This window comes from Centroberyx affinis, unplaced genomic scaffold (genome assembly GCF_046629955.1).
Source record: "Centroberyx affinis isolate AG114_WGS23_722 - 3 ecotype Tasmania unplaced genomic scaffold, CSIRO-AGI_Caff_v1 ptg003191l_1, whole genome shotgun sequence".
Classification (NCBI taxonomy): domain Eukaryota; kingdom Metazoa; phylum Chordata; class Actinopteri; order Beryciformes; family Berycidae; genus Centroberyx; species Centroberyx affinis.
The window spans coordinates 80,983-97,498 of NW_027281234.1; the positions used below are offsets into that span (position 1 = coordinate 80,983).

General features: G+C 41.3%; 2 protein-coding genes across 2 annotated transcripts; one reads left to right on the forward strand and one right to left on the reverse strand.

Annotated features, from left to right (window-relative positions):
• Positions 1 to 1,116: 1,116 nt before the first annotated feature.
• LOC139660012 (cytochrome P450 2J2-like) lies at positions 1,117 to 6,427 on the reverse strand. Its single transcript, XM_071538049.1, has 9 exons — positions 6,151 to 6,427; positions 5,710 to 5,872; positions 5,240 to 5,389; positions 4,703 to 4,863; positions 4,421 to 4,597; positions 3,204 to 3,345; positions 2,853 to 3,040; positions 2,621 to 2,762; positions 1,117 to 2,422 (listed from the first exon to the last, which is right to left on the reverse strand). The coding sequence occupies exons 1-9, from the start codon at positions 6,331 to 6,333 to the stop codon at positions 2,247 to 2,249; spliced, it is 1,482 nt and encodes a 493-aa protein (XP_071394150.1). The 5' UTR covers positions 6,334 to 6,427; the 3' UTR covers positions 1,117 to 2,246.
• A 601-nt stretch (positions 6,428 to 7,028) lies between these two features.
• On the forward strand, positions 7,029 to 16,347 carry LOC139660011 (cytochrome P450 2J4-like). Its single transcript, XM_071538048.1, has 9 exons — positions 7,029 to 7,304; positions 8,364 to 8,526; positions 8,791 to 8,940; positions 10,435 to 10,595; positions 13,923 to 14,099; positions 14,276 to 14,414; positions 14,589 to 14,776; positions 15,135 to 15,276; positions 15,731 to 16,347. The coding sequence occupies exons 1-9, from the start codon at positions 7,104 to 7,106 to the stop codon at positions 15,904 to 15,906; spliced, it is 1,497 nt and encodes a 498-aa protein (XP_071394149.1). The 5' UTR covers positions 7,029 to 7,103; the 3' UTR covers positions 15,907 to 16,347.
• The last annotated feature ends 169 nt before the right edge of the window (positions 16,348 to 16,516 follow it).

Consider the following 16,516-nt stretch of genomic DNA (forward strand, 5'->3'; position numbering starts at 1 on the left):
AGACCAGCAGCTGACCAGTATCGAAAATGTCGCTCTTCCTGTTTTTCTGCTGTCGTTGTCGATTCACCTGTGGGTGGAAATGCTTGTTCACAGCTGATAATATAATACAGAATTGAATAGAAAAAAATAGAAGTTCAAAGTCTGTGCAAAGGTGCTCAGAATCAATGCCACAGCCTTACATAAACAACTACAGACCACACCTACTTATCCCGTTGATAAACAGGACTGGACATCCATCTCCTTCATATGACAGGTTAGGACTGAGTAATGATATTTAAATACCTAAATAATTATTATCATGCTGAAACATAAACAACATGCTGAGCATCACTCATGAGCAGTGACATTTTAAGCACAGCAATATGAAAAAATGTGATTGGAAACGTATAAATGCAAAAGATAAAACATTAACTATGTGATGTGAGACAGAGTTTGGATGTTGATGTCAAAGTAAACAGTGTAAAATAAACATTGCAGAGTGCAGGTTGAGAGGAACGTGGGAATGAAAGGAGCTTAACTGGTCCATCGTATGGAGTTGTATGTAGGGCTGCAACTAACGATTATTTTCATTGTCGATTAATCTGTCGATTATTTTCTCGATTAATCGATTAGTTGTTTGGTCTATAAAATGTCAGAAAATGGTGAAAAATGTTGATCAGTGTTTCCCAAAGCCCAAGATGACGTCCTCAAATGTCTTGTTTTGTCCACAACCCAAAGATATTCAGTTTACTGTCATAGAGGAGTAAAGAAACCAGAAAATATTCACATTTAAGAAGCTGGAATCAGAATTTTGATGTATTTTTCTTAAAAAATTACTCAAACAGATTAATTGATTATCAAAATAGTTGCCGATTAATTTAATAGTTGACAACTAATTGATTAATCGATTAATCGTTGCAGCTCTAGTTGTATGGAAACATTTTGGTTTCCAAGACAAACAAAAAATGAACTATCTCTAAGAAAACAGAAAAAAACTCTCAGGGTAATAGTATGTAGTCTGTCACAAATCTATTTTTGTTCAAATGGTGAAAGTCATTCATGTGTTATGAGGAATATTTTTTCAAGATTATTTTCAAGTTGTTGTTTTTTTTTATTATAAACTATTAAATGGAGAGTGACAAAAGAGATGGGGGACAAAGAGAGGTGGGGTAACGTAACAAACATCAAGACATGGCTTCAAACACACAACATTGGAGGTAGTCTTCTTAGCCTGCAGAGCTATCTAGTTACCCATCATTAAGCATCATTAAAGGTTGCAAATTTACAGGAGTGCCTACATATTTTGGTGCAAAGTATCATAGTATCATGTAAATGCAAAGACATTTAGCAGTTTTATCCACAAAAAGCATCTGGAATTATTGCATAAAAACAGAAGATATGCTTTATTAGAGCACTTTAGTTTCATTGCAGATGTCATTAATTTAATGGAGGCTAATCTATGTTTACACAATCAATATAATGACTGGCAAATTCAACATTTTTTACTAGTTTTTATACTTGTCAAAAGGTTAAGCATTTACACGTGCTGGTGTCATTAAAAGGCTATAGTATTTTCATTAGGTCCTTGTTGAACTGAACATGCCTGACATACCTGATATGGCTAGTTTTCAGTGCAGTTGCATTGGAAGATTGCTTTTCTAATTCACATTTCTCTGCAGCTCAAGCTAGTAGAAAATTAATTTACACTTCCCTGATTTCTTGATGAGGTAGTGGTTTCATTTTACAACATTAGTAAAATTAAGTTTTACATAGTGTTTGTTGGACTTCTGTAGCATAGTTCTATTTCAGAGAAGTTTTCATGCTTAATGATAATTTGCTTCCTTGCCTAGCAAACATACAACTAAACAAACAAACAAACAACTAACCCTACAAACAAAAATACAGATGGTAGCAGCAATGAACAGGTTATCACAATGTGACAAAGAAAGCATTGAGTTCACTGACTATCCCGCAAGGCATTGTGGGTATTAGATTCAGAATTGAATTGGATGATTTCAGGATGTCGTGATTTTACAGTCTTACAGGTTTAACTTTTTGTGCATTTTTTTGGACCAATTCCTTAGTGCTTTGCAAACAAAGAAAAGGCATATCAATTTAATGTACTTGCCACATTTCGTGTCATTCTAACCTACGGATTCATGATGAAGATTTTTCATGTTTTTTCAAAAACTTCAAAAATGTGTGGCAGACATTTCATGTCAAGATACACATCTGTACCACGAGAAGAGCTGGATAGGGCAAGAAGGTCACCGAGGCAGGGTTAGCATCTTGAACTCCTCAGGTGAATAGGTAAAGCCCATCACACCCTCCATGCTGGGCATTTCTCCAGGAACAGGGGAGATGGTGAAACGTTGGAGTAGAGTGGCAAAGAAAAGGAACAGCTCCATTCTGGCCAGGTGCTCCCCTATACACACACGCTTACCTGTGGAGAAAGAGTCAACAGTAGCTAAAGTTTAGCACTTTCTTAACCTAAATATGTGTTGCTATCAGTAACTATATGATTATTAATCTTACTGTGTCTTAGGGAACAAGAAATTCTAATTTCTAAATGTGAACCCAAATCATTCTTGTAAATTGAATAGTATGAGAACTGTTAAAAATGAACTAGAATGGGACGGACCTGCTGAAAATGGTAAGAAGGCTTCTCTTCTGCGGAACTGGCCCTCTGAATTCAAGAAGTGTTCAGGGTTAAAAGTATCTGGAGTCTCCCACTCATTCTTATCAAACAGCACAGATGAAAGGTTTGTCATAATAGCTGTACCCTGGAAAAAAAGACATGAGATCAGATGCTTGTGATACCAGTTGTATATTAATAATTTAGCCAGCAGTGAGTCTTGCTAAAAGTCCTTTACCTTGGGTATGAAGTATGGCCCCAGCATAGTGTCTTTACTGGCCATTTTGGGGAATCCCAGAGGGACAATATTTCCCATTCTTTGAGTCTCATGGATGACAGCGTCAGTGTAGGGCATTCTGGGTCTGTCAGCCATAGTGGGCTGACGGGACTGTCCAATCACTCTGTCTATCTCTGCCTGGACCTTCTCTGTGTGATGAAACCAAGTCAGAACAGTGATGTGATTTCATAAACTGCAGCTCATCGGGCGTTATACAGTTGAAATGCCACAAAATGAGTATGCCAAAACACCCATAACCTATATGGGAATGTTCAATTACTTAATACGGTTAATGAGGAGGATTTCACTCACCCTGTATCTCTGGGTAGTTCATCATGAACACCAGGGCCCAGCGTAAAGTGGTAGCAGCGGACTCTGTCCCAGCCTCAATCAGGTCGAGAGTGCATATCATCAGAGTCTCTGTGTTGAAGCCAGCCTGAGGATCCCCCTTCCTCTGGTAATGAGACAGCAGAAAATAGTTATTTTATGTTATTATGCATTGTGCTGTGCTATTATCGGCTACTTTATGCATTAATCATGGATGGAATTTGCCATTCCGATAGTAGCATTGTGAGCTGGATAGTGGACTTTCTTTCTAACAGATTTAATTTTATTACTGTAACTTCCCCCAGGGTTTTGTTCTTTCCCTACTCTTGTACATTGTATACACTAATGGTGGCAACAACCAATATGTAGATAGACATTTTGTCAAGTTGGCGGATAATTCTGTAATTTTTAGCCTCTTGAAGGAGGGGGAAAGTGGACATGGCCATGTTGTTGATGACTATGCCATGGCGTGATGAATTCTTCCATGAGTTAAATGTTCTGCAAAATAAGGACAAAAAAAAGAAATGAGCTCTTTGCTCTTAGAATAATAAAATAACAACCTTGTTTATCTGAGGTTTATGGAGCCTGTTTTAACCTTTGGTATTATAGCCTGATTGGGCAGCTGAAGCATTAGCCAAAGGTCAGACGGGGAACCTGATGAAAATATCCGGCAGGGTTTCTGAGCCAGGCAGAACTGATTGAAATCTTTCGAAAGGCATGTGGTGAGGAAGGCCAAAGCTATTTTCGACTGCCCTAATCGCCCTGTAGAGTACAATTTAAGTGGATACCCTCTGGGTGCCACTTTAGTGTCTAAACTCAACACTAAAAGAACCTCACTTCAATTAGTTTTCTTATTTTGCACATGAAGTGATGTAGAGCTTTGTTTTATATATTGTTACATGTACAAGAAGTTTGTATTTTGCACTGACGAGTGGGCTTTTATTATTGCTTTCTATCAAGCTATTGACTCCTTGCCTGGTTTTATCAACTGATGTAGGTCCATATAGTATACTGTATGTTGCGGCATTTTGTTGTGTTTCAATTTCCTTTTATATTGTGCATTTTTATTGCATGTGTTTATGTGTTTTTACTATATGCAAACCAAATTTCCCTTACAGGGCAATAAAATTTGCATTGCATTGAATTGAATTGAGCTGAGTTCCAGGGAGCTTTATATAAAAGCTAGAAATACTGTATATTACCTTCTCCATCTCTGCCAGGTATGTGTCTACATAATCACGGGGATCCTCTGGGTTCCACTCCTCCTGGTGCTTCTTTATTTGCTCCTGCAGGAAATCTGTGATCTTCTTGTAGTTGGAGTGGATGGTCTGGTGAGGTCCTGGCAGGTACTTCAGCAGGCCCGGAAAGGCATCGTAGAGCTGGTTAAGGGACGACTCTCAGATCAGTGACAGGCCAATGGTGCAGTGCGTTTTGTGATCGTAAAATAACGGCTGAGCTACGTTAATGGATGTTGAATTACCCACCTGAGCTCTAGCTGTTCCAGCGAGCAGAACAGCCTCATTGTCCAACCGCAGAAGGTTTTGAAAGTTTTCATCGCTGTAGTCAAAGCGATGTCCGAAGACCACAGAGCAGATGACATTACCCACAGCGCTGTTGATGGTGTAGTGGGGGTTGAATGGTCGTCCTGTTAATATAGTTAAATTCTATGAACTGATGATAGAAAATGTTTAGATATGATGGCAGTACACTGTTGACACCCTTGTGCATGCACGTGCATGGTGAATGGTGAAATTTAACAAGGCCAGTGGTGTGGGGAGAGATCAAATCACTGTTTTCCCACAGATTTTCCTTAAAATCTCCAGATAACAAGAGGGATGTATTCAACAATTTGTACTAACAAGGGTGATGCTAACCCGATTCATCCCCTGCAAATCACCCCATGGTTATAACAAGTCTGTGCAGTATTTTTATATGAGCCACTGAACCCCGCCAGGATTGGTGTTGCTGGTGTTCTGCATTTATTCACAGAACTAGCAGACTAGTCCATATAATCTACTTGCCTTGCTCCTCTTTGAAGGCATCACAAAGGAAGGTGCTTTCCAGTTCACTATGTTTCTCCAGCGACTTCTTGCCTTCTCCAAAGTAGTGCAAGTGGGTGTGGGCAAACTTCCTCTGCATCTTCCATAGGTAACCATTGCTTAAAGCTATGCCTGTGAGTACATTATTCAAACTATTATTAACAAAGAAAATGGGGTCTCTGCAAAGATGGGATTGTTGCATATAGTCTGAATATAAATATGTGTTGTGCCTATTTATTCATTACAGCTATTATAGATTTTCTACAACCTGCAATTACCTGTCTCGATCAGGAAAAAAGAAAAAGTGATGCCTCATGATGTATATCATCTATGACCAGATAGTCTCTTATGCTTGAACACAGCAAAAAAAGAAAATCTTGTTTTAACAGCTTTACCCTGGAGAAAGGAGCATGGTTCAAGAAAGATAGTTGTGATCTCACTCACTCACTCACCAAGGCCTTTGAAGACAACATCAAAGAGAGGGACGATGGGTCGGTCAGCAAAGCTATCCAGCTGCTTGACGAGGGCCTCTTTGACCATCTTGAATCCCGAAATAAACACCATCCTATTACCGCCTCTCCTCAAGCTGAACACTGGGCCATACTCCTCAGTGAGCTGGATGGGGAGCCATGATATCAATAAGATTGTATTACAAAACAGGAAATGTTTAACAATTGTGATGACCTGAGTGTTTTTTAATCTTCAGATATCAGCATAATAGATGGCATAGAAATAAAGGCTATTTTTGTAAATTGTAACACTTGAAATTTAATGTTGAATTGAGTAAAATACATGAATACTGATTGATATCCAATTAGCATGTAGTGAGAAACCAGTCCTTTTAACTGCAATTTGTTGTGTGAACGAATTAATTGTGTTATTGTTCATCTGACCTTGTCCATGGTTTTGAAGTCTACTCCAGTGAAGACATTCCCTAGAAAAGGCACAGCCCAGGGTCCAGGTGGAAAGTTGTTTGGTACCCAGTTTCTGACCACATCAGTCACCAGTAACGCCACAAAGATGAACACCAGCCAACCTGTAAGGTCCATACACTCAAACAATCTCTGTAAAATCATGATGATAATCTTGCAAAAGCCCTCTGGCACAGTCTGAATGTTGTGGTGGTCATGCAGACGTGCTACCCCACTTGGTGGTGTTGTTGTTCAAAAGCTTTGTGAGAGGAGTGAAGGAGCCTGAATAGCAGGCTTCAAAAAACAAGTGTTATGTAACACTGGTGGCCTCTCAGGTCTTGCCCTGGTCCAGACCTTTGAATCCGCCCACTCCACCGAGTTGAGTAATGGAGTGTAGCGAGTTGACATTTCTGTCTGATATCAGGCAATGTCAGGTCTGTACGGGAAAGTGGAAAACAAGGCTGGAACTTGAACTCTTCCAGTTAGCAAATCTTTAACCATGTACATACATTTTAGGCATATTTAATTTTTGAAGATTTTGACTTGTAGATGGAAAATACTGAGCTAGTATATTACTTCAGTGTTTACAAACGTTACAAATGTAAGCAAACTTTTTACAACCTCAAAATACATCAATTTAGTTGTCACATCAGTGCCAGTATTAAAAGCTCAGGCAATATATATTTCATTAGGTAGTCGGGTGACTACATATATACATACATACAGCACACACACACGCACGCACGCACGCACACACACACACACACACACACACACACACACCTGCAGGATCTGCGAGGATAGGACACACCCACACACACACACACACCAACCCCATTTCCGCCTTCTTAACAAATTCACCAGTTGAGTCGAGCAGCGCTCGTACTAGAATCGCTTAACAAACATTTTACGTGTCCTGCTGCTGAAAAATACCAATGGAAATATTATATGACGTAATAGCCCTGGAATGGATGGACGGGAGGAGTGTTTTGATATTTGTGTGTGTTTTCTTGTTGTTTGCTGATGTTTTTAAGAACAGAGCCCCGATAAACTTTCCTCCTGGTCCATGGTCTCTTCCTCTGATTGGTGACCTTCATCGCATCAAACCCAGCGAAATACACCTGGAGTTAACCAAGGTACGAGTGGGCATGCGTTATAAAAGATAGTTTCAGCAGGGCCGTGTACCGGTATGCCAATGGTCAGTGACATCCGCTGTCCGTGTAGTAAGATATGTTGCTCAGTGCGACAGGCTACCACATGCCCACTATAAACTCACTGTAGAGTAGCTGCCATAGATAGCCTACGCTAAGTCCCTGTAGTAATACAAGCCCATAGAAATATTACTTGATTTTGCGTTGTTTTAGGCTGTATCTTTGGGTTCTGTTCTTTAGTTTATTATCTGCCTTGTCAGCTGTGCCTAGAAATGAATAACCTAAATAGACATGCCTGTATTAACTCCTTTTTTTTTTTTTTTTTTAATCTCACCCACGAAAATGTGTCATTTGTGTTAAAATCTACCATATTTGAACCACCCCTATCTATGTCTACTGCCACCACTGATTTGACATGACCTCATTGCACCTACATTCAGGCTTACAACCTATTTCCAACCTCACAGTTAATTTTAACAGCAACGAGCTAAAGGGACAGCTAACCCATTAGTAAAATCTGCCAACCATCCCGGGATTATAGGACAATTCTCCCCCACTCAGGGGTCCAGAAAGTGCATTGTATGAACAGCAACAGGCGTACCCATGAAACAAGTATACCAAGAATTGAGGATATTGTGTGACTACCCAATTCTGCTGCCATCATATGGTAAAAGAAAACTTGTGTCATTATGATTTCCTTAAATTGGGCCCTACCTGGTGTTTTTTCTCTTCAACCAGAGCCACATGGCTGTTTATTTTGGCTGCTTCAGAAGTGGTCTTAATAGTGTCACCTCAAAGACCTGACCATAAATCCCAAAGACTAAACCAGTGGTGGATTTGGCAATAAATGCATGGCACCCAACATTCATGGAGTATAACCTGAATTTCCAGCATCACTAGTTAACCTTGACGTCATACTATCTAACATTATTCCTTTCATATTCCTCATCGATCACATTTTCCCAGTGAGCTCTACAAAGCTCTAGAATGTGAACAGGCCGCTCAATGTTGGACCACAATACCAATCTGCTGTTTCTCTCTCAGTTTGCAGAGAAATATGGAAACATTTTCAGCCTTCGACTCTTTGGTGGAAGGATTGTGATAATCAACGGGTACAAGCTTGTGAGAGAAGCCTTGGTCGAAAAAGGGGAGGATTACACAGACCGCCCTGTCATCCCGCTGTTTCATGACATGGTTGGGAATAAAGGTAGTGTGTGTTGCATTTTGTTTGAAAAAGTTGCCAGTGATTGTACCTAAGTCTACTCAGGACAGTAGTATCAGATAGGACCCACAAATAAGTTATGTGTCTAGTATTGATTTTAAATACAATTTAAAATATATTGGAAAACAGTTGCCTTTGAGACCATCTCAAGAGTACTGTTTTATATTAACACCTCTTTTGTGCAATGAAAAGGGATGAAAAACCTAAACACTGTTGCTTTCAGTCTACGCTGTTTTATGTTCCCAACAGGTTTGTTGCTATCAAATGGCTATCAGTGGAAGCAGCAGCGGAGATTTGCTCTCCATACACTCAGGAACTTTGGTGTGGGCAAGAAGAACCTCGAACCATCCATCCAGCAGGAGTGCCACTATCTGAATGAGGCCTTTGCCCATCAGCAAGGTACTACACAAATCTTAATTGCTTTTTTTTTTTTTTTGCATAGTGAAAGCGAGGCTTATAGGGAACCAATCTAAACGCTGATGGTGTCATTATTCTATAGCCATTACACTGTGCAATCAACATTTACTTCATAATGATAAGTTAAAGCAAAAAAGTTGTCTATAGGGTCTTTAACAAGCAACAACTCATTAGTTCATCTTAACCAGCTACAGGGCAATATGTGTGTATTACCTGGATATGTGACTGACCCCAAGCCACCCATAGAAAGCATATTAACAAGCACCATGACGATAAATTACCTACCAAGCTACAGGTAGGTGCCAGAGTAAAGGAATCACCAGCATAAAGAGTCTTAACATGGCGCTGGGCCAACATGGGCTACCAGAACAACTTCAGTGCACTAGATTTTAAAACTACTAAAAACTAACTAAATTGGACAGATAAAAAAACATTCCTCCTCAAGAAATTATATGATTTGGTGATGAATATGGATGATTTGGTTTTAATAATGTGGTGGAATACACTGCCTCAGGTAATGCTTTAGAATCTGTGCTAAGGCGTGTACCATGTAACCATCCTGGGTTTGAATCGGGTCTGGGACCTTTGTCACTTGTCATCCCCTTCTCTATCTCCTAATCTTTCCTGTCTATCTACTGTCAACTATCCAAAAAAAAGGCAAAATGCCCCCCCCTACAGTTCTTGGCATTTACCCTGCTGCGGGTTCAATGGACCTGAACCGTGTCAGGAAAAAGCAGCACCTGAATCTTTCACCCTGGTAAAGAAGCGCTTTGGGTTGTAGACTTAATTTGGCGTGTGATGACCCATCTGACCATATGACTTTTTCAACTGCTCACCAGACCACTGCTTGTGTATTTTGTACCACTTCACTTGCAAATGTGTAATTTTTATGTGTAATAAGGGGTTTATGCACTGTAACCCAAGTATAGCATCCCTCTCTATAAAGTTTTCAAGGGACTGTTCTTGATGAAGTGGCTCATCTGTGTTTCCTTGCATCCTGCACCAATTCAGGGCAATCGTGGCATGGGAGTATGTAATTCTCTCCACAGTTGCGTCTAGTTGATGATCTCTTTCCCTCTAATTTGCCAACATCACTTGAACCTGGTCCTTGTCAAACATCAGCAAGTTGAGCATTCTCTAACAGTCTCCCCTCTCTCAAATTCACTGAAATCTTTGAGTTGTGATAGTCAAAATATTGGACAACTGGGTCTGCCCAGCATTTTTTCACATGACTCTAAGCAATGGCATGTTAATTGTTGATTATCTGAGGGACCACATCTGTGTGTATGCTTCATTTGGGCAGTTAACTGTATTATGTATTTGCTATAACTCTATCAACTAATTACCCATAATCAATATCCAATATCCAATTTCCTTGCTTTCTGCCCATCATACATTTTACGTTTTGACGATTGGCTTGGCCCTATGTTTCACAATGTTTGGGTCTCTTATCTGCATTATCTCTTAATTTTTCAGGTGAGCCCTTCAATGCCCAGCTGCTGGTAAACAATGCTGTATCCAACGTAATCTGCTGCTTGGTGTTTGGGGATCGCTTTGAGTACAGTGACAAGCAGTACCAGTCTATCCTTCAGGACGTCAATGAGTTGGTGTACTTAGAAGGAGGGACATGGGCACAGGTGAAGCTCTAAGTTACATTGAAGGACAGGCATTATGAGGATTTTTAAAGTAAATTTAATGCAATAAAGTATAATAAGATCATTAAAGGCTACACCAGGCTATATCCAGCCTGACCACAGAAACTGGCAATGAGCACTGAATGTTGAAGACCTCGTGTGTGTGTTTGTGTGTATGTATGTGTCTGTGTTGTGTGTGTGTGTGTGTGCGCATGTGTGTGTGTGTGTGTGTGTACGCTTCCACCCATAGTCCAGGTTCAATTCAACGTATTTATTGACATAAACTGCAAATGTTTTGAATGAAACCAGGTGAAATTGTAGTTCAAATATATGAGTCACTGGATCTGTAATAAATCTCAAAATAAATCTAAAAGTTCATTAATTTTCTTATTGCCACCATTAGAGAAGGTCAAAAATATATCTAAATGTATCTTGTTACAGATTACAAATACTCCAAAATGAATTACAAAATACTGTCAGGAAAGAAAATTTAATTAAAATACTTGTGTGACTGGCCCGCTGCAGGGTGTCTGGTAAGAGAAAGCAGTTGAATATGAATTTGCATCTTAAATGTTCTTGATCTTAATCTTCTGAAATGTAAGCAAGTTAACAAGAAATGTACATTAAACCTCATTATAATTACACAATTACAGGCCATAGTATTTCTATATCCATAATATTTATATTACTCTACATGCAGAAGACATGCATTTGGACATTAATGGAGCAAGCATCGTTAACGTAAACTGTATGTAATAGCTGATACCATATGCATAACATAACATGAATGGGATATTGAGGGTTAAATATTAGTTTTAGGTAATAGAATGGTAAAATAATGCACATTTCCCGTATAACTACAAAATGTACCACTATTAACTAGGGCTGGACCCGAATATTCGACTATTCGGATATTCGTTCGTTGGGTAGGTATTCGGTTTTCAATTTTGGGATTCGGATATTCGTTTTTTTTTTTTTTTTTTTTTACTTGCATTCAAACGTCAGTCACATTTGCTGATCGCCATGGCGGCACAGAGAAAAAACTACGACCTGAACCTGACCAAAACTCAGGAGAAGCAGCAGCAAGACATTTCTCCGTTGATCTCTTTTCGGCTTTCATCCATTCTACGGTAGGCTACCGGTATTTTGATACGGGGCTCTCTCTCTCTTTCTCTCGCTCTCTGTGCTTTAGAACGTAACCGCTGTGAAACATGCAGAAAATAACGTTTAATTTCTCTGATTCACCGGCGTTCTCGCTACCACCGCTCCCTCTCTTCATTCACTTTCTAGCTCGCTCGACCACCGCTTGCTCGCTCTCTCGCTCGACCACCGCTCGCTCACTCTCTCGCTCTCTCTCCCTCTCTCTCTCTTGTGCGAAAGGAATTAAAGGCCTGTCCCAAATATAGGCCAGCTGAGTTCTGTGTTTGAAGCAAATAAAAGCCTGTGCTATTAATTTAAGTTTTATATATGTTAAGTATGTTTTCAGCGCTGTGTTTTTGTGAGGAGGAACTGTGACTATGTGTGAACTTTGTCGGGTGAACTGTTGCCCGTGTATGGAAGCCAAGCAGTTTGAAGGTGCGGGACTCTTAACACGACCCCCCCCCCCCGCGCGTGCGCGCGGCCGAAGCGTCGCATATTACACGCTAACTGCACATCAATATCACACTTAACACCACAACAGCAACATTATAACCAAGCAAGAGGAAAATGCTTGTCACAGATGATGATCTGGGCGATCTTCCCAACAGTCCACAGTGTGCGAGGTAACTGTGGATCCACTGTCATTGCAGTGTGACCGACTTATAGGTCTGGTGTTTCTGAAGTCCACTTCTGGCGCGTCTGCAGGCCAGGAGGTAGTACTTGATAAAATGTTTCCAGAAGTGGTCTGCCAGTAACTGGCTGTCTCCACGTGCGTTGGCTGAGTATCTTCGATTCGGGATACACCACTTGTGGTGATGATGCATCTGACCGCCTCATCAGCAGGCAGTTGGGGGTGACTGGGTCAGGATCTGCAATGCTGGATGAAACATAGCCAAGAGGCTTGGAGTTGAGGATCCCCTCAATCTCCGTCAGAACAGTCTTGAGCACTTCTTCGCTGACTGGGCACCTAGGGTCACCTGGAGTGCTGTTTCAGAGAACGAATCTCTCGTTCCCAACATTCACTGAAATGGGGGGTGTTTGGTGGATTGGAATTAAATCTGATTTGCTGCTTGGCTAGTTGGGCTTGTAGGTCAGGGTGCAAGGTGGTGAACAAGGTGAGTGAGCTTTTCATCTAGGTCTCTAATGATTAGGTGTCAATGGTCGAGCACAGTTGGGTGGATTGTTTCAGGGTCGAGATGGGTGCTGTGACGTAACCGTCCTCCCACACAGATCAGCTGAGTTGTGCTGTCTAGCAGCAGCCGGCTACTGCTGGGTAGTAGTTTACCTTGTTCTGAGATGAGTGAGCTCTGATGGGAAGCAGTCTTGCTTTGCCTGCTGGAGGATAAGGTTCTCAGCTTCCCGGTAGTCACTGGCAGAGGGCGTGGAGTCAGCTGCCTAGTGTAGGTCTGGGCGGTGGCGTAGAGGAGATCTACTAGGGAAGTGAATGATCTGATATCAGGTACCATATCAGGTATCTTGGAACTAGGACTGAGGGTTGTGAAGTTGCAGATTGTTGCTTTTTTGAACTCTTCACTGCCTAGATAATTAGCTGGTGGAATTTCTGGCCACTGATCTGGCGCCTTGTGAAGGAGGGTAGGTCCCTGGTACCAACGACTCTGTGCCCCTAGCTCAGCCAGTGTCATTCCCTTAGTTATGTTGTCTGCTGGGTTGTTGGCCGAGTCCACGTACCGCCAGGTTTTACCATCAGTCAAATCCTGTATTTCAGCCACCCGGTGCCTACAAAGACTTTAAATCGTCAGGAATCTGTTTTAAGCCGGTACTGTAATTGAATTGGTCCACAGGATGACTTGGATGGGCAGAGTGAGCTCTGTGGTGGGAACTGAGGCCAACTGTACCCCTGTTAGAGCCGCACATAGGTCCAAGCGAGGGATGGTCCTGTTTCTTAGGAGCCACATCATGATCTTGCAGTGAGGAAGGCTACCTCAACTTTACCACTCTTCGGGTCTAAGGTAGGCTACTGAGCCGCAGGCTTCTCTGAGGCATCACAAAACACATGAATGTCCCTCTGACTGCTTGGAGTGTCCAGTTCTGGACTGCTGTAGCATCTGGGAGGAGTGGGACAATTCACTTTCCCACTCCTTCCATGTCTGAAGCAGGTTCAGTGCAACTTTTCCCAGGCTGTTAAGGTGGCAGACTATCTGTCTGGGTAACTGTGTGTTTGCTCTGTAGATTTACAACATGCTGCCCTGGCTGATGAAGTGGCTCCCTGGACCTCACCAGAGGATATTCGTTCTGTTGGAGAAGCTGATTGCCTTTGTAAAAATTAGGATCAAAGAACACAGAGAAGACTATGACCCCCCATCGCCAAGAGACTACATTGACTGCTTCCTCTCAGAAATGGGAGAGGTGTGTGTGTGTGTGCATTTGTAAGCATGTCTGTTTGCATGTGTGTAAGAAAACTTTGTTTAGTTGTATTGGGCTTAAAATTGTGTTTATTTGTCCTCTGTGCATTTTCTAATGAAATGGCTATGAATGTTGACAAGCCACTGATTCTGGCAGTTGCTTTGTTGTGTTGTCAGTAGAAGGAGGATCCAGATTCTGGGTTTGATCTGGAGAATTTGTCTTTTTGCACCCTGGACCTGTTCGCCGCTGGAACTGAGACCACAACCACTACTCTACACTGGGGACTGCTATACATGATCTACTACCCACACATACAAGGTATGCTTGTGTGTGTGTGTGTGTGTGAGGGAGAGAGTGGGTGTAGGGTGGGTGGCAGATTCTGGGTTGCTTGCATTCTTCAAGGGTGTGTGGCTGTCATAGACATAATTTTCTCAGCAGCCATGTACGAGGGACACCAAATCAGACATTGTTTCCTGTTCTTTCTATGTGCAGAGAGGGTCCAGGCTGAGATCGATACTGTAGTTGGTTCATCCAGGCAACCCTCTGTGACCGACAGAGAAAACATGCCCTATACTGACGCAGTCATCCATGAGATCCAGAGAATGGGAAACATCCTGCCCTTGAATTTGGCCCATATGGCAAACAAGAACACCACGCTGAGCAAGTACACTATCCCAAAGGTACATGATGCACATGTGAGAAAGAATTGCTGTATGTGACAAGGATTGTCATCTAGGACACTGGAGAGTTAGTTCTCTTTTTTGCCCATATTTCATTCAGCACCAAATGACAACCCAACACAACATAGATTAGGCACCATTAGTGGGTAAGTCTCTCTTCAACCCCTCCAGTGTTGAATCAACAGTATCTGAATAAATGCTCCCTTCGTGGGTATAATCCATCAGTCTGCAGCCTTTTCAGTACAGCCATACAGACACGCTCCCCTGGTTCAGTCCATGGGCTCCTCGCTCTTGTAGACCAGTGATGTCAGCAAAAGGTTGATTTGATTTGCTTTCTTGATTAATGCTCTAAACTCAGGGCACCATGATCCTGCCCATGCTGCACTCAGTTCTACATGATGAGTCTGTGTGGGAGACTCCACACTCTTTCAACCCTCAACACTTCCTGGACCAGGATGGAAAATTTCGGAAGAGAGAGGCCTTCCTTCCTTTTTCAGCCGGTCAGTAGTTACAGCTAAAAATCAATTACATGCTGTTTTAGCCAGGTGCTAATATTTACTCATTTCACTTCTATGGTGGATCCTTACTCTTAAAACCCCTTGCACCCTGAGTTTCCCCTAAATTTCTCCTTAAGTAGCTTCAAAATTAGTTTTGTTTTTTTCATACTGTATGACAATGTCACATATTCTGCATCTGCTCATTCCAACGCTTCATTGAAGCTGTAGCACGCTCATTCTGAGTGAAATATTAAAACCCAAGATTTTTCTATGGCTGCACCATTACATCAAATGGAAAAAGTCATATTTGGTATCTTTGGAAACCTTGGGATCTTGACTAGAATTTAAAATAAAGTTCTGTGGGTTTGAACAAAGCTTGGCCACAAAATCGTGCATTTATAATGATGGTCCCGCCGGTTGTGAATCATACTGAACTAGGCGTATTATGTCTTCCCAGGTAAGCGTGCATGTCCTGGGGAACCACTGGCCAGGATGGAGTTATTCCTCTTCTTCACCTCCCTCCTTCAGAGGTTCTCATTCTCTGCACCCACTGGAGAGGAGCCCAGTCTGGACTTCAAATTGGGTGCCACTCACTGTCCCAAACCTTATCGCCTCTGTGCCATACCAAGATAAACCACTCACTGTCTCTGACCTGTTCTACCCCCTAAATCCCATGCTTAACAAAGAAATAAGACAAACGGCGCAGTACCTCGAGCAGCATAAACTTAAAAAAAAATATTTTCATTGCTCAAGGTCGAGTGGCACTGTGCTTTGTCATGATAAACCATCAATGTTCAAATCTTTACGAAAATTTTGATCAACATTCTAAATTTTATGTCTGTCAATTTACTCAAATACAGAAGTTGTTTTCCACAGCAGTTGCCCTATGTTATACCTTGGAAAGGTCTTCTGTAATCTGTATCACCATGTTGTTTTTATGTCCTATAGTGTAAGCAAAACATAATTTGGAAACATTTTATTCTCAATAAACCTGTCCAATAATCCTGTATATAACATTTTTAAAGATGTAATAAAATCCTTGAAACAAAAGATTATGTCAAGCTTTGTTAAAGAATTATCACTGAACTAAATTCAGAATACACTTAACATCGTATAATAGATCTGTTAGACTCGTTCAGGCCAAAATCCAACTTGTACTTGAATGTAAATAAATTACCCTGAGATTCAGTTCCTTGTGCTCATTCTTTATCATAATCTGATAATGAAGAATTTTACAACTTCA

What these genes read in the sequence shown, in the direction of transcription:
- LOC139660012 (XM_071538049.1), bottom strand. Translation starts at nt 6,333, where the DNA reads ATGATTTTACAGAGATTGTTTGAGTGTATGGACCTTACAGGTTGGCTG. An exon ending in CTGGAACAGCTAGAGCTCAG is followed by an intron (nt 4,598 to 4,702) that starts GTGGGTAATTCA and finishes TCCCTTAACCAG; the next exon opens with CTCTACGATGCCTTTCCGGG. An exon ending in GGCCATACTTCATACCCAAG is followed by an intron (nt 2,763 to 2,852) that starts GTAAAGGACTTT and finishes CTTTTTTTCCAG; the next exon opens with GGTACAGCTATTATGACAAA.
- LOC139660011 (XM_071538048.1), top strand. Translation starts at nt 7,104, where the DNA reads ATGGAAATATTATATGACGTAATAGCCCTGGAATGGATGGACGGGAGG. An exon ending in TGACATGGTTGGGAATAAAG is followed by an intron (nt 8,527 to 8,790) that starts GTAGTGTGTGTT and finishes TGTTCCCAACAG; the next exon opens with GTTTGTTGCTATCAAATGGC. An exon ending in CTTCCTTCCTTTTTCAGCCG is followed by an intron (nt 15,277 to 15,730) that starts GTCAGTAGTTAC and finishes ATGTCTTCCCAG; the next exon opens with GTAAGCGTGCATGTCCTGGG.